Here is an 18,187-nt window from a genome sequence, read left to right on the forward strand (position 1 = left end):
GGTAAATAAAATGTAAGGATCTTGCTCTTGAGAAGCAGGTTTCATTTTTTTCAAAATACTTTTTGTCTCCTTTGAACAGTCAGGAGGAGCCTTTACCATCCTTGTCCTAAACAAAAAGTCCTCTTGTGCCTAGGTGCCCTGTTCACTATGAACTAAAAAAAACTTGTGAAGATTTTTTTTAGGAGAATAAAAATACAAATAATTCATACACAGCGTCTTGTGGTTGCTTACCACAAACAGTCAGGCAATTGTTATGGGTGCTATAAAAGTAAAATTCTTTTGTCATGAAATATTGCTGCCACTAAATACATGACTAGGAAATGCCACAAACTGACATAGCAGTAGTATATGATCATTTAGTCACCTCTGGGATGAAATGTGCCATCTATTTGATGCTGACAGCACTACATATATTTTTTAGGAGGGGAAATGAGGGCGGGGGGGAAATCTCTGATTCAAAAGGTAGGGAGAATTTACATAGTCAGAATGTAGTTATTTTAGTTAGAATTTGGGCACTGGAGTTAATGCTCCCTCTCTTCTTAAGATGTCATGGGATTGATCAGAGGTAGTGAGGGCCTCAGACTTATTTCTCATCTTAAAAACATCTCCAGCCATATAGCTCTGCCTCTTACCCCTGCATCGTCTTGCCCAGTGTCATGCTAGGAGTTAAGTACTGGCTTAAAGGAAAGAGCACCCAATACTGAATTGCCAGCACAACTTTCTGCAACAGGAAGGACTGTCATCTATAAAGTGACCACCATACTTTTCAAAAACTGGGGCGCTTGTAGAAGCAGCTACTGAAAAAGGTTGTGGGGAAACTAGGAGAGAATTTTGTTTGACCTAAAGATAAAATTGGGAGACGGGCAGCCTAAACAGCTGGGGCTGGCCCTGGTGAATTTCTGTTCTTATAGCATACTTGAGCCATCCCTTTAAATAAATAAATAAAACTTGGTTGGTTATTGCCTCACTTTGCCTCTCACCCTTTCTGTTAAGTAAAAATTTACTTTATCTCCATTCTATGTTCTTTTCCTTTAACTCTAATTTTTCCTTTCTTCTGTCGTCTGATATTTTTCTCTTTTCAGTCTATTTTCTCCCCTTGATGTCCTTTTCTTGTCTGTCATCTTCTATGTTGTGCGCTCGTCTTCCTTCCCCCCCAAGTTTCTAGTCTCTTACCTCACCCTCTTTTATTCCTTTCTTATCTTGTATTCTCGGTTCCCGATTTCTCTATTACTATCCCCAGTTTCATCTTGGGTCTCCCCCCGGCCCCACCAAAAACTTTCATCCACTTCTTCCCCAATCACAAACCACACATGCTTTTCTATTGCATGCTCCTTCATTCTTTCTCTCTACAGTGTTCTTTTCATAATCAAGCAAGTACACAAACACAGGCAGAATCCACCTACGCATGCAGGCTCTTCACAACTTCAGTACAAGTGGGACTTGTTATACAAGCTTCCCCAACCAAAAAAAAATATATATAAAAAAAGCCACATGCATACCTACCGCAAATCTCCCCTCCCAAACTCAGGCAGCCTTTTGTCCTCCCAGATGCTTTCTGCCTCTTTCAACCCGTTCTGGTGGAGGCTAGGAGTGATCCAAAGCTGTAATGCATTCAGCCCCCTGAGGGAGGGGTATGTTATGTTGTGTTCAGCAGCAGTCTTCCACAACCAATTATGGATAAATATTTGTTTCTAATCTGGTAGTGTCAAGGAGCATCAATAAGGATAAGGTCCTTGTTATGCGTGGTGCTGTCCAAATACAAAGGAGGACAGTCCCTGTCCCAGAGAGGTTTATGCTCTAAGAAAAAAATGTGGATTGAGGTTCATGGGGCTCAGTGTGAGATTGACAAACATTTGTCTGAGAAATCCTTTAATCTCTTCACTCTGCCTCAGTACCCCTTAATTTTTTTTTTAATCAGTAAAATGTATAAATCCTATTAATCTTTCTTCAGGAGGTGAGCAGCCATTAATGAAAAACCTCTTATTTGTTATTTCCTTTCTATTCTATGTGAATATTGGGCTGAGCTGTAAACAGTTCAGTTATAAGATTTTAATTATTTTTCCTAAATATCTTGTTGTCACAGAAACACAAATTCAAGCTCTAATAAAAGATAAAACAGTTGCTTAAAGCTATCTAGTCCTGTCTTGCCTTTTAAAATACTCTAAACAGAGAATTTTTTTAAAATGTTGAACATCAGGAGCTGTGCAATTAGATACTTTGCTTACTGTATTTTTAACATATATAATAAAATATGTTCAAGTAGTCAGTTACAGTAAGTGGGTAATTTTATTTATAGGGCTGTAATTCCACTGACAGTTTTCCAGAACCTAATCCTGGAGACTGAAGCATGAGTGGCTAATATATTGACTAGAGCCCCAGAAGAAAATTAAGATAATTCAGATAATTTGTCTTGTCTTTCTCCAACAGCTTCCCCATTCTGCAGCTTGAATATAATTACTTTACTCATAATTCATAGGTGACATATGTCTGAATTACAAGGTTTTTGTATGTGGGTTGCAGATTTCGGTGCTGCATAATATAATGACACTCTAAACTCTGATATTGAAAGTCAATGTTCATAAAGCTCTTCAGTAATTTTTATTAGTGTGCATATAAAAGTAAATTTTTTAGGTAGTGTTTTAAGGCAGTATTAATATTTTATTTTTGAAGGTTTAATAGTATAGAAACATAAGAATTGCCATACTGGATCAGACCAGAGTTCTGGTCCAGTATCCTGTTTCATAGTGGCCCGTATGAGGTGTTTCAGAGTAAGGTACAAGAAATCCCACAGTGGACAACTACAGAATAACCTATCTTTGGGAGAAGTTTGTGCCTAACCCCCATCAGTTAGTGGTGAGCTTATGCCTGTAGGTCTGATCATTTATATCCCTTCTCATAAGAGGAAAAAATTGTTTGTGACAAGACTAAAAGCAAGTGTACAGGTTCTCAGTTCTAATACAAGTTCTAAACATGAAGTGGTAGCTTCTAAAATAAATGTTTACATTAGTTTTCTTTTTATGTAATGTTTCTAAAAGTCTTATTTGTGCAAAGTGATCTAGTTAAATAATTTATCATGCAAAGGAATAAGTTAATGGTCACTATTGAAGACTGACTTGGGGATAGAAGAAGGCCCTGTGTCCACCTAGGCCCATCTGTCTAGTATTGGTAACGTCATTTTCCCCTCAATTCTTGTAACTTTCTTTATGCATAGAATAACTAAAGCAGGCAGAACATAATAATATTTACTTAAAGTAGTTTTGTCTTGGACTACATTTCTCAAGATATTAATAGAAATAAGCTTTGTGCCCCAAATCATTAGTCTAAATGACATCAAATGGGTAACAGCTGAAAGTTGTTGCCATCTGAAGACTCTTTATTGCCTATATGAAATGAATTTGTGGGCTCAGTCAAGTTCTCACTTGCCAGGAGACCACATATCAAATGTGGTGGTTCTTTTGTAACTGGTTGTCATTTTTTTTGCAGTGTTAGGTGCAGAGGCAGATGATTGACTGAATGGGCAAGGAAAGGAGACGAGGAATGGGGTTAAAACAATTTGGGACGCTTGCACTACTGCTGTCTATGCTATGCCTGTTTTATAGGCAAATAAAGGGTTTAGTTGACAAATCACACAGCCCACTAAAGACTGCATGTCAGTTAGAGTGAGTAATATATGGCTGTGAGTGTAGTAACCCAAAGGAGACACTATGTATTCAAAAAGTTTCTTAGCTATTATGCTCAAACATAATTGAGTTGGTGATTCTTGCCTGTGCACATACACTTCAGTGCATTCTGCAAATGTGTATACATCTAAATAGCAGTTGCATTTCATTTTCCTCCTCCTTCTAATACAAACTTCCATTTAATTATAAAATCTTTGCTGATAAAGTTGGTAGATAACACTAAGATTAGTAGAATACTAAACAACAAAAAGGGCAGGTTTCTGTTACAAAGTGACGTGAATAGTCTGGTTAAATGATCACAATGTGTTTTTAATACAGGTAAATGCAAGTAATATATCTGGGAACATAGAATGCTGGCTAGACCTCTGTCTTGGAAAGCAGTGACTCATAGAAGGACTTAGGGATGATTGTAGATCACTCTCAGCATGAGCACTCAGTGCAATGCTGCAGCAAAAAAGGGCCAATGTTATCTCTGGATGTATAAAAAGGGAATATCAAGTAGAAATAAGTCATGCTTCTGTACACAACATAGGTAAGACTGCTACTAGAATACTGTGTACTGTTCTGGTGTCCACACTTCCAGAAAATGATATGGAAAGAGTTAGGAGGGCTACAAAAATAATCCCAGGACTGGTAAACAAGCCTTGCAACACAGAACTGAAGGAGCTCAATTTACTCAGTTTGAGAGGTAACATGATCACTGTGCACAGGTATATTCCCGTGGAAAAGATATCTGATAGTAAGGGGATTTTCAGTCTTGCAAACAAAGGCATAACAATATCCAGTGGCTGAATGTTGAAGTTGGACAACTTCATCCTTGAAATAAGATGCAACTTCCTGGCTCTGAGGGTAATTAAGCATTGGTACACTGTATCGGGGGAGGTAGTGGATTGGGATCGTTAAAATTAGATTAGAAATCTTTTTCTAAAAAATATACTTTAATCCAGTTCTGGGAGAAACTCTGTGTTCTGTAGGTGGTCAGGAGTCAGGCTTTGCAGTCTGTGACTCCCCCTGTTCATTCCTTCCCTTAATGTGCATAGAGAGAACAAGAAGCTCTGCATTGCCCTGTGCATACTCATAATACTTGCAGCCTGTACTAAGACTTTGACTGTAATCAAATCTCATGCTTCAGGGTTTCAGCTGGTTGCTTTCAGGGATCAAGAAGGAATTTTCCTACCCAATACGCAATTGGCCAATTGTATTCTGTCCACCACCCCCATCCCTCTCCTTAGGGCATTGGTGGCACCTCAAGTTTCTCCTGTCTTCTGCCTGTGGCGCACCTCAGGTTAGCTTCCTGAGGACTGAAATGGTTTGATCTGAAGTTTTTGGGTTCAATATATGGGTTACTGGGTGAAATTTAATGGCCTGAGATACACAGGAGGTCAGACTAGATGATCAAGTGGTGTCCGTTCTTTGTGGTTCATTCCTACCCTAAACTCTTTGAAACTATGAAATTGTGACAGTACAGCAAATGCCTTCAAATGATTCAGTTTTGGCAAGGCCATTTAAATCCCTGTGTTTCTTTTTGTCTTTGTGAGGATTCTTGAGAACATATTGAACATAAAGGATTTTACAATGCAGTGTTTATTATCTTGGATTCTGTATATGGGGAGAAGGGAAGGGGCTATTCTAAAATGTGCAAGTTTGCCACCCAATCCTTTGAATAAATAAAACAGCACATTCTTCTTTGTAGGTACAAGAGGACTAAAGTTTCACTAGAGCCATAACTAGAATGGACAGTTACTTTAAAGCAGCCGTCTGTGACTTGGACAAAGTACTTGATGAATTTGAGCAAAATACAGGTTAGATGGATCTTTGTGCTACTTTTTATTGTTGTTGTTGTTGTTGTTGTTTGGGGAAAACAAACTTAAATGGTTAAGACCAAGAGGAAGTGAAAAAAATTTGGTCTGTTCTTTTTAAGTGGTGTTTTTTGTTTGAAGAAAGCTTTTGCGAGGTGTGAGTGCCATGTGAAGAACCAGTTTTATAAACTTTGCTTTTGATCCCTTTTTGTTTTTAAATAGATGAACTTGACTGCTACAGAACAGCTGCAAACCAGTGTGATTCAATACAGCATTCAGTCTCTTCAGAATTGGATTACTTACAACCTGTATTCCTGGTACCAAAAGTGCAAGAATATGTTAGCAGTTGTAGTATGTCAGAAGAATTCTCTCTAGCCAGTCAGGCTACAACAAATACAGCAAAGTTTGAACTGAATTCCTCAGCACAAAATGAGAAAAATGTTACTGGACTTGATCTTCTGTCTACTGTGGATGGTGGTGCCTCAAATGAAATTCAGCCTTTGAGCCTGGGGAGGTGTAGTATACCTATATGTGATCTCATCAGTGACACAGGTAATTTGATCCATTCAACGAGTAATCATGAAGATATTCAGAAGCTGCAGCCAGATGACTTCCAATGCAATGAGAACTCTTTGGTTGGGTTTGATTTATCTTTAGTACCAGCTACAGTTTGTAGTTTGTCAGTAGCTTTCGGTGGTGTTTCAGGCACAGAACAACAAAATGGTGGGGACACAACACTACAAGATGAAGGACATGTTGCAACAAAAGAGTTGAGCCAGTTGGATTTTAAAACACACAATCGTGGTAAAGCAAAGCTCTCAGAGTCATGTGATAGTCAAATTAGGACAGAAACTTTAAAGGATAATCAGGTATTTGATCAGCTGGAACAAATTACAGGCCTTTACTCTACATCTGCCTTTGTAACATCACAGACCCCAAATGCACTCAGTTCCAAAGATGACACAACCCTTGAAAAGCTGCCTTGTGAATCATTAAAAGATGCAAGTCTGTGCTGTGTGATAAGTCAAGAGTCACCTGAAGAGAGTGTTAATGAAAATGTAGATTCAAAAGATGAAGGTAATGGGGAATCCTTGCCTTCTGATCTGCCAAAGAGTTCTGAATTACACAAAAGCAGTTTAAAATTATCTGGAAAATGTGTTTTACCAGACTCTTCTTCTCAAATAGAGGATAGGGTAGTATTAGATAAGATGAAAAGTGCAGAAGAAAACATGTGCAGTCCAGAACTTAATACCAATGAAATATTGCACAGTGTTTCAACTTCACATGTAACCGATGAAGATATCCAAACCTCATTGTCATGTCTTCCACTTGCTGTATCCATATGTGGTTCATTAGTTGTAACAGAAGACAAAAGTGGCCATATACCTCACAATGAAAAAGCAGATGTCATCAGTGATACTGTGACTATGCATGCAGGAAAATCTAAGCATGGATTCTCCAATATGGAATCCTCTGGAAAGATGGAACCTTCTGAACAGGAAGGATATCTAAACCAAATCAACCAATGCTTTGTAGAAGAAGCTATAACTATAGCCGGAAAGAAGAGGGAATCTGACAACAAAATTAATAAAGGTGATTCTCCCCAAATCCACGCTGCTGCTGGCCCTGTTGGAGAATCTAAAATTGAACTGTGCAGTGATGGTATTCAGCCAGTTGACAGTCATGATCAAAGTATTACTTGTCCAGTTTTAGCTGACTTAACTATTGAGGAAGACTTAATTAAAAGTGATTCACTGATTAGTGATGCTGAGCTTGATGCCTTCTTATCTGGACAGTGTCTTCAACCCAATAATTCAAAGCCCTTTGAAGAAGGTATGGATGATCTGCTGGAGTCTGATGCAAATCAAGCAAACCTGGATTTCAAAAAGGTCAATGATTCACAAACAAAAGCAAAACTGGAGGAGATTGGAGAGATTTTCAGTATTAAAAGTACTTGTAGAATAGCTGATATTGAATATAAATTGGAGTCTCCCCCAGAAAAAAGTACATATCCTATTCAACAAGAGGCCTCTAACCATATAACTGAGACTCCTATTGAAGTACCTGTCCCTACTCTTAGCCATCAGAACGTACATATTGGAGGTGCTAGACCTAAACAGTTGCTTAATCTTTCTCAAAGAACTGCAATTGAGAGAGAGCTCAGCAAGCCAAATATGCCTATGACTGAATTCCGGGAAGTGAATTCCATACCCCCAAAAGCCCGTCTCTCAGAAACCAAAACTAGTACTGACATAAGCTCCAAATGTAATCAGTCTGATACAGAAAACTCCTTGGAAGCAGGTGGAAGTTGTGTGCCTCCAAGCATAGAACCTGTTAAAACACCTCTAGTTCTGGGACTAAAACAGCCACCCTGGGTCCCCGATTCAGAGGCACCCAACTGCATGAACTGCCAAGTCAAGTTCACATTTACAAAAAGAAGACACCACTGTCGTGCATGTGGGAAAGTAAGTTATGAAAAAATGCTTTGCATTAAATTGCTTTTGCCCATGTATTGTGTTACAGCAGGGGTTTTCAACCTGTGGTCCATGGACCCTTGGGGGTCTGCAAACTGTCTTAAGATTTCCAAAGGGGTCTGCATCTCCATTCAAAATTTTTAGGGGTCCTCAAATGAAAAATATGATGCCATAACACAGTGGTTTTCAATCTAATAAAACCACTCTGACTTAGTTTTTCCTTCCTTTGCCTGATATTTAGTGCTACTTTTTAGGCTCTATCAACTTTTCATTAGGAAACTTTTGATTTAAATTAACTATATATTTTTATAGTTACAGATGACTCGGTGATTGTCAAATACTAAGTATTAAGCAAAGATATAAGATTTTACTGTGAAAATACAGTTGGGTAAAATCTCGCCCTATTACCTATTATTGACCAACTTAAGCTGATTACTAAGGAGTTTTTTCTTTGGATATCCAAAGTTTTTTTTCTACCTTCTAAATGATGGAATAATAAATCTTAGTATTTCAAATCTTAATGAAATCTGAGAAAGTACAGAGAATGTGGGGAAGACAACTCATAATTACTCTTGATTGTGGTAATCTGTAAAGTGGTCGGTATAATGAATAAGATTTGCTGTTTTCAGTTGCTATTTATTTTCCACTGTATGTCAATGATGTGTTATGGAACTAATATATTACACAAAATCACTAAGTTAAAAGAATATTAAGACTGCAAAGTCAAGCACTGCAAAGTTAAGCAATGCTAGAATTAAGGATATTATCATAACACGTAGGAGCCGTAGTCTTGAACGAGGATCCCACTGTGCTAGGGGCTGTATAAACACAGAACAAAAGATCCCTGACCCAAAGAGCTTAGTCTAAGCCTGTGCAGCATTAATTTGAGCCTTAGTGCATATACATTACAATAGTCTTAGATTTTAATTATATGATCACATACTATTTTTTACTAAGGACCCCTGCCTCATTCAATGCAGAAGATGAATAGTGCTTAATGAGCAGCAAGCTGCTATTTAATATTTTATATTATCCTGGTTCAGTATGTGGCCCCATACCTTATTTACTGCACATCATTTAAAGCCTGCTCTGAATACATAATTCATTTCCTCATAGGCTTTTCTGTGGCACTCCATCACTATCGGAGTGCTTCACAAATAATAATACATTTTATTTTCACCTCACTCCTGTAAGGTGACAGTATTATCCCTGTTTTACACACAGGAAGCTGTGGCACAGAGATTAAGGTCAACAGTGTACACTAATTTTGGGTGCCCAATTTGAGATGCCTAGGGCCTGATTTTTTTCAAAGCACGTAACATATTTTTACCATTTCACATGTTCAAAGCACATCTCCCATAGATTCTAGTTTGAGCTGAGTGTTTAGCACTTCTGCATATCATTTCACAGGTGGTCACTAACGAAGCACCTGGGGTAAGTTTGATTTAAACAAGTTGTCCAGAATCACATGGGAACTCTGTGGCAGAGGCAGAGAGAGAATCTGGTTCTCCAGAGGATCATTCAACTGTCTTAACCTGCTGTCCCCAGCCTTATTCACTACACGCCTTCTAAATTCTGCAGCAAATAAGGCAGTGGTATTATACACATTTCCTTCATTACGCAACCCTGTTTCATCCTCAGAGCAGTTCTACCTTGTGCTGTGACTGAGGCAGGAGTCCTGTTTAAAAATAAATAAATAAATGTGATTATGTAATGGCAATTGTATCATAATGCATACTCCTAGGGAGACCATATGAGTTTATGGGCAATATTAATTTTGACATTGCTTAACTTTTGAGTACTTGACTTTACAAACTTAATTTTTTCACATCTTTTTATCTATAATTTTGTTTGTAGCTTTTTTAAAAGGAAATCTGAAAAAAAAAAAAAAAAAAGTTATTTCATAGATTTTATATTGATACCACAGGGTTGAGTAACACGGTTGGACCCTTTAGATCCACAGCACAGACATCTGCCACTTGGGCTCATGGTAACTGCTCACTGACAGCAGTAGTAGGTTGTCATCTGGTATGTGAACCAGACACTAAAAGAGGATGAACACTCATTTTGGTGGTAGGTTTTACAGCTGTTTTGCTGATGACAGAAGTATGTTGAGATTTGGGAATGTTGGGTTCCATTTGAAGTTCTGGAGAACTGTGTTCTCTAGTGATCACAGATCCTCCTGCCCCTGTTCTTTCCCCCAAGCCTGACCCATTCTGTGTCTGTCCCTTCCATCCCACTCATGTCTCAGTAGTTCTCCCCCCCCCCCCATACCTCATACCATTCTCCTTGCCTAGCTAGTTTCTTTTTTCCTTAGTGCTCCCCCATCAGAGTCACATCCCAGTCTTCTTGCCCAGCCAATCCCAGTCTTTCTCCTTCCCCATAGCTAGTTATACGAATCTACTCCCCATCCGTGCTTGTCTCTTGTCTCTTCTGTGTTGGAGTCAGCTGTTTCTTCATCCATATTGCCTGAGAGCACAGGAGAAATGGTCTTCCTGCTCTTAGTTTTGGTGCCTGTTGCTACATTACCTGCAGTTGATGTTCCAGGCTAAAGTCCTGCCTAGCTCTTGCAGCCTGGGCTAGAGCATGTCCAGTACAGATGGCATTTTCAGAAAACTTAGCTTCCAAACTCTTAATAAGTCTCTACTGAGCATGTGCAAACTGAGACCCTGAGGTGCCCCTGTATATTCTCAGATGTGGGATATATAGTCCCTGGTGTTGAGCTGCAAAAGCACCTTGAAAAGCCATATCCGTTGGCCCCTTCTGTGGTATATGAGATCTTGTGTGAGAGTGATGTCATAGCCCTTTTTATAAGGGTATAGACTCCCCCACAATGTACGCAGTTGCTTCACTGTTACTGCAGAAAATGAATGGAACCTGCTTCTATCCAGTCAAGCTAGGTCTTAGTCTAATTTACCAATTTCTTGTAATTAAGAGTGGCGTAGAAAAACTCAGTGTACATAGCCTGAATTATCCCCGGAGCCTTCAGAGCCTTTATGGCCCAGAGCCTCGTAAGAGCTATAAGAAGTATGTTTGCAGTGATGTAGGAAGCACCCACCTTGGTGCCCACTTCTGACACCATTGCCCTTGCCCCAATGCCATACCTTTCCTCCAGCACTGATACCTCTGTCTTGGCACAGTAAGTGCATGCAAATTCCTGTTGGGGTTAAAGGAAGGAGACAAAGAATCTCATTACAAGAGGGTAAAAGCAGAAGAGAACAAGTGCTATTCTTTGTATTTCCTGACATATGAAGGCCTTGGAAACTCTCATATGGCACAGCTGTAATCTCTTTAAGTTCCTCTGGAGCCAGTGTATTGTCCTCAACTAACTTGGACCCCACATTGATCTGGATGCTGGTAACCCCTTTGATCTCTGTAGACCTGAGTGGGAGTCCACCATCGAGACTACTAGACCCTCTCCCCACTGCCTATCACATACTTTTCTGCGGCCTGACTCTGTTCCTGTACCAAATTCTCTGGTCTCGATCTGGAACCATCTCAGAGACTTCCAACCCTTTTGGAAATGAACCTTTAAGGTCCCCTGTCTTGACCTTGATACTCTGCACATTTGCCCTTGCCTCAGATCCAGACATCATGGAAGCATCTCATGCAGGGCCCTCTTGAATTCTATATGTAGGGCCACATGAGGGACTTTGGCAACATGACCAACTCTGGTACTGACCTGTGCGCTGGCACCTATACCTCTTGTGGCACCGTTCCTCCTTTGGCATTGATCCTCTCACAGCTGCCTATTCACCTGGCACTGATTCACCCTTCCTTGCTGACACCAATACTAACCCTGGACCCCTCACAACTGCAGGAGGAGCTGCCTATATCTGAGGAATTGGATGAGACACCTTTGGTGGAACATATAGATTGGTGCTTCATCCATTTCCCCTCCTGATAAATGGACAGTTTCAGGAACTCTTGGGGAGGTAGGCAAATGCTCTCAAGTTGCAAACAGTTTCACCAGAGACATCTGATCCCCTGTTTGACATATTGCAGATTCAGAGCAGGGAGAAGCTTGCTCTGCCTATCGGCTCTGGCCTTCAGTCCAGCCAAGGATATCTGGTTCTCTTCTTTCTTATCTCCACCTGTATCAAAGAGAAAACAGGATGTGTCCCAGACTAGTTGAAGGACATACATTTTTACTACGACACTTTTCATAATTCAAGACTCCCTGACAGATCCCAGGGAAAAACTGGTACAAACCAAGCAGTTCCATAGACTAGTGGGCTTGATTCCTCATCGACCTATGCCATGACCTTTGCTCATCTGAACATGGGTGGTAGGTTATTACACACTAAATGTACAGATGAAATTGACTATCCCTTCTCCAATGCTCCAACAGTTTAATTGTGTGGAAAACGGACAAAATCTTCAGGGGAGACCCTTTGCTCTTCCTTTTCCTGCCATCACGGTCACCTTGGATGCTTCCAATCTGGGCTGGGTTGTGTATCAAAATACATGATCTAAGGAACACCTGAAGTCCAGACACCATATCAGAGTAATGGAGCTCAGGGTAGTGTAATGGGCTATTAAAGCCTTTTGTCCATTCCTGCAGCTGTGTGTAGTACAGGTGCTTGACAACACATGGTCATGTGTTAAATCAACAAGCAGGGAGGAGCACATTCTCAGCTCCTATCTGTAGAGGCAAGAAAATCGTAAATGTAGCATATCCAGAAACAAATCTGCCTGTAGTTCTTCTTGCTGGGAAAGTGAATGTGAAGGCAGACTTGCTCAGCAAGAGGATTCAGGATCAACCATCCACACAAGTGGCCCTGGAAACCAGTGGTGGCTATTGCAGTATTTTGTGAATGGGGTCACTCAATAATAGATCTCTCTGAGTTGGGACAGAGCACCAAAGTGTACTACACAGGAGCACACAGACAAAAGCTCTTTCTCAGATGCATTTCTGCTGGACTAGAGCCAACATCTTCTATATGCTTTCTGTTCCATTCCCCTGATGCCCAGGGTCATAAGGAAGATCAGGCTCATTTGAGCCAACTTTGTGACCTTGTCAGTACTGGTATCCAGGTCTTCTGCAGGTGGCCAGAGAATATTCATGCTTGCTGCCTGCGTCTCAATATTAAGGAGAGGGATTCTGCCACTCAACCTAGATACACTTCCCCTAGCAGTAGGGAGGATAACCTGCTGCATAATGAAGTTCCTGTTCTTTGAGGGTTCAGACCATCTTCTTACAATCCAGGAGGACTCCAGTCTAACATATGACCAAAAAAAATGCAAGTGGGTTTACTATCTGGGCCACTGGATAAAGGTTTGCTCAGTCTTAGGCTGGGAGCTCTGCTGTCTTATAACGTCTTCTGCACCTTTAAGTCTTGGGGGTTATCCTTAACTTCTCTAAAGTTCCATATGGCAGTAATATCTGCTCAGAAGTTACATTAAGGTCAAACCCATCTTTTCTCATCCTACACTTTCTAGGTTTCTCATGGTCATTGTAAATGCATTTTTCCCCATTTAAGGAGTGGCCACCTTCATGAGACCTAAAATCTTTCTTTCAAAGGCTTATAATTTGGCCAAATTTGGGTGTATTTTCATGGGAACAGCAAAAAGTGCATCCTCAACATAAAGGCAGTCCCTCCTAAACTTCAAATTCCTACTCCAAAGCATGAGGATGTAGAGCTTCTCAATGAGAAACGGTTATGGAAATGTATTTATGAGAAAGGGCAAAAATTTCCACCCCAGCCTCCTTTTGAGAGATGGCTACACCATTTTTGCTGAAATTCAAAAATTTCAGCATGAGGCAGACACCCAGTATGGAAAATTTCAGCTTAAATGGTTAGTTTGGTAATTATACAAGTAAGTAAAAATTGCCTGACACGTGTCATTATAAGACTGTCTTAACTATAGGTGGCACTACCATCTCCACGTAAAATGTTTAAACTAGATTTTGTTCTGACCCAGGTGTTCTGTGGTGTCTGTTGCAATCGGAAGTGTAAGCTGCAGTACACTGAAAAGGAAGCAAGAGTCTGTATTGGCTGTTACAAATCTATTAATAAAGGTAAAAAGTTGTGATCATGGTTTTATTTACTTGTAATTATTACTTTCATCAAAGGAGAAAAGTTAAGCAAAATTGTTATTTTAGGACTGAAGGATGAATCTGTGTACCCAGGAGGAAGCGTTTCCTTTCTAAGACAGTGATTGAAATGTTGATAAAATTTGCCTGTCTAGTAGATGTCAGTGACTTCAATCTTCCGTCTTCATTCTCTGCCACAGCCACAGTAATTATGCATATACTTGATGGAAAAGCATAGGATTTCTAATGCAGCTAGAGTGCTGCTGTTTGGTTGGCTGGTGTGGAGTCTAAATTGCAAAAATACTGCATGAATTCCTTTCCCAAGGCTGTGTGTGTTGAGGCAAGCAACATTTTCAACCTCTGTTTAGCTGAAGAAATCTTCATCAGATTGTTCCCAAGACCATGTCCCCCTAGTCCACTCTGTTATGCCTCCACTTGTGTCATAAATGTTTGTCTAAATGGACTAGGCAAGATTGTGCAGTCCTTTTGAGGAAGGTTAAATTGTGCGAAGAAGTGACATTATTAGTATTGGGAACAAGAGTGACAAACTGAAGCCCTAATTTCTTGTATTGAAACATTTAACAAAGATAAAAGAGGAGTGCATTCCTGTTTTATTTAACATGGTTTTTTAATCATGAATCAAATTAATTTCTTCCTTTTTGATTATCCCAGTTAAAGCTTGTTTTTACTTGCAATATTCTCCTGCCTATAATAGAAGAGTTAAGCACCTAAATGTGCTTGGTATTGAAACTCCACCATAGACCCTTCTTTATCTTTCCCAATATGGAGAATATGGGATTTGTCAGTACTTCACAAACATTTTCACAACTGAGCATGAAATGAAGCTAGTGTGATTTGTGATTAATATACAGAAGAACATAGTATCACTACTTAAGTTGGGAAATCCGTAGTCTATTTTTTTACAGTCACTGTGAATATCCTTCTCTGTTTGAGTACTGTTGTAAATGATAGTTTCAGAGGGGTAGTCGTGTTAGTCTGTATCAGTAAAAACAACGAGGAGTCCTTGTGGCACCTTAGAGACAAATTTATTTGGGCATAAGCTTTCGAGGGCTATAACCCACTTCATGAGATGCATGGAGTGAAAAATACAGTAGGCAGGTATAAATATACAGCACATGAAAAGATGGGAGTTGCCTTACCAAGTGGGGGGTCAGTGCTAACGAAGCCAATTCAATCAGGGTGGATGTGGCCCATTCCCAACAGTTGACAAGAAGGAGTGAATATCAGCAGAGGGAAAATTATTTTTTGTAGTGCTAACTTTTTGTAGTGCCCACGAAAGGTTATGCCCAAATAAATGTGTTAGTCTCTAAGGTGCCACAAGGACTCCTCGTTGTTTTTGTTGTAAATGAAGCGTGTGTGGTTGCAGGAATTACGTGGTTTGATGTATGGTCACTGCTGAAGCAAAAGGCTGTACAATGAGTGTCCATTTCTACATTTAGAAGAAAAATAGCAGACAGGAATATTTAATTTAAAATTTGAGGCAGCTGTAAACATTTAATAAATGGCATGATCTTAAACACTAAGTGCATTTTTTCCTTTTAGCACAGGCATTTGAAAGGATGATGAGTCCAACTGGTCCTATCCCTAATTCCAGTATCTCCTCTGAATGTTGTTCTACTGTTCCACCTTTGCAGGAAGCTCAGACAGTTGGCACACCTAATTCTCCTTCATCTTCTGTTTTGTTACCTATCTCTGTACTTAAACAACCAGGTGCTGATGGTAAGTTAAGTAATTTTGAGTTGCAATCTGTTATCTAAACTTTCTAAGCTATTCAGCATATACTCTTTCAACACATACATAGAATAGATGCTTTTGCAGAATGGCTAGATTTCTTTAATTGATCAGTGTAGCCATTCAGAAAAGGCTATTAGGGTTAAGATACTGGACTGGGATTAAGAGAAACCTGCGTTCAATTCTGAGCTCTGCCATGGACGCAGGCTCCCTGTGTGAGCTTGGGCGAGTCACTCAATCTTTGTCTTAGTTCTTCATCTGTAAAATAGCTAAAGGAAGTATTACCCCTATCTTGTCTAGTTTGGTTGTAAGCTTTTCAGGATAGGGTCTCTTACTGTGTCCAATGTATAGCACAAGGGACTGTGATCTCAGATGGGGCCTCTGGGTGCTACAGTAATATAAATAATACTGAAACAAAGCAAGTAGTTGGGTGACAAAACATTCTCTGGCTAGAAGTGATAATGGATAAAGCACATCTTCATCTCATATATGTTAACTACACTTCTGAATTTTGTCTGCTTACTACAAAAATGTCACTGATAAAAGATTAGATGTACTTAGTGTATCTTTAAAACAAAAAGTGGTAGGTTATATGAATTGTTTTGTTTATAAACTATTGTTGTGTATCCATGATATGTTGCCATACTTCTACTACTCCAGAGGTAATTGATTAAGTAAATAGCAGCCTGTTTTAACTAAATAGGAATTGATGCATTAACTATAGCTTGGTTACTTCCGCTGCTGGTGTGGGAATATCTTTGCCCACAGTTCTGCTTGACTGATTGGAGAGAATACCAGTTTTGTGTGTAGGGTGACTGCTTAGTTCCAGTAACTTTTACTACTTTTAAATCAGAAAATTCCCATGTTTTGGAGAAATATATGTAGAAAGATGCATCACTTGCACTACAAAAATCTCTGAACTATAATTGTGGTTCATACTAAATCCAACATGCTTAATGTAAAATCTTAATTTGGAAAAAAGCCTGAAATTTTATAGACCCATTTGCTGCTGGAAAACTGTGGTAATACCAAATTAGTGTTCTTTTTTTAACCCATTTTAGGGCTGTGCGCCAGAGAACAGAGGAGAGTCTGGTTTGCAGATGGTATTTTGCCTAATGGTGAAGTTGCAGACACAACAAAACTATCTTCTGGAGTCAAGAGGTCTTCGCAAGAGCTGAGTCCAGTAAGCCCTGACTTACCAGAGGTGCATATGGTATATTCTCAAAAGTATACACTGATTCATGATTTTCATAAATAAAAAGTTGATTGTCTTTAAACAGCTTTGTTTGCCCATTTAAGATGACACCCTCATAAATGCAGTGTTATGTGACTTTGACTCCTCTCTGGCCAGTTGGGTTGCATCAATTTTAATCAACTTTTTCATTTGTACTTCAGTTATTTTCTAAAGAAAGATATTCTCACTGGTTGATAAGACCATTAAAACATGTTGAATTACAACTAAATAGAACCTTTACACTAGATTTGATACATCTTTTTTTGCTACCTTGGAAGTTAGATTGTAACTATATACATTTATTTAAGCAATTATATAGTTTAATGTTTTCAATTATTTGTAATTGTACATTTTTAGTGTGTGAGAACATGGTGAATGATATGTTGCTTATTTAGGTAATTAACTTTTTGCTCATTATTTGTGTCAAGCTGCATTAGGATGGTAACTAGAATTTAATTAAACACAAAATAGCATACACAACTTACTAAACAAAACAACCTTAAATGTTTTGGATACATAAACTTCTCTTATGAAAATAAGTTTAATATTTTACAATTAAATGATTCATTAAAGGAATAGAGCGATTAACTGTAGTCAGTGAATTAAACTCATTATTTCAGGTCAGCCTGGGAAAATTTTCAAATATGCCTAAGTGAAAGTGACTGACTGGAGCTTAAGTTCCTACTCGCCTAAGTCTCTTGAAAATGAGACAGCAGCCTCCTAAGTTACTTAGTTGTCCTTCAGACTTTTAAAACTAGTAAATCTTATCCCCTCCTTCCTCATTTTTATTCATAGGTTGAGAGACAAGTTTTCCTGCTTTTTCAACTTCCAGTAGATTTCTCAACATTGACTGAATTAGTCCAAATGAAAAAGATTCTTTCTATGCCTATTTCTGTCAGAAGCTGGTTTAGTATTTCAGCAAACTTTGGTTCCAGGTACTTAGTGACTTCCACCAGTTCAGTGGTGTGACTTCTTTTAAAACATCATCAGCAAACATGTCTGCTTGAATGGTTTACCTCCAGCCCTGAAACTTATCATGGTTGGCATGATTGATGGATGATTATTAGATACCCATGCCATAGCAACATCTCCTTCAGGAGTTAGGCACCTACTCTAGGACTTTGGGTTGAAAATATTGGCAAGAAAATGAGGTGGAATAAATCTGTTTCTTCACTACCTGCAATTTAACTTTGTCACTGGGTATTTCTTTC

General features: G+C 39.1%; 1 protein-coding gene across 1 annotated transcript in view; it reads left to right on the forward strand.

Annotated features, from left to right (window-relative positions):
• Positions 1-5,408: 5,408 nt before the first annotated feature.
• Positions 5,409-18,187, forward strand: part of ZFYVE16 (zinc finger FYVE-type containing 16) — a 33,202-nt gene continuing 20,423 nt past the window's right edge. Inside the window, exons 1-5 of the mRNA XM_065406370.1 lie at positions 5,409-5,482; positions 5,702-7,944; positions 13,879-13,975; positions 15,554-15,730; positions 16,804-16,946. Coding sequence (XP_065262442.1) covers positions 5,413-5,482; positions 5,702-7,944; positions 13,879-13,975; positions 15,554-15,730; positions 16,804-16,946 — 2,730 coding nt within the window. The 5' untranslated portion in view covers positions 5,409-5,412. The remainder of the gene's footprint in view (positions 5,483-5,701; positions 7,945-13,878; positions 13,976-15,553; positions 15,731-16,803; positions 16,947-18,187) is intronic.

This window comes from Emys orbicularis, chromosome 6 (assembly GCF_028017835.1).
Source record: "Emys orbicularis isolate rEmyOrb1 chromosome 6, rEmyOrb1.hap1, whole genome shotgun sequence".
NCBI lineage: Eukaryota > Metazoa > Chordata > Testudines > Emydidae > Emys > Emys orbicularis.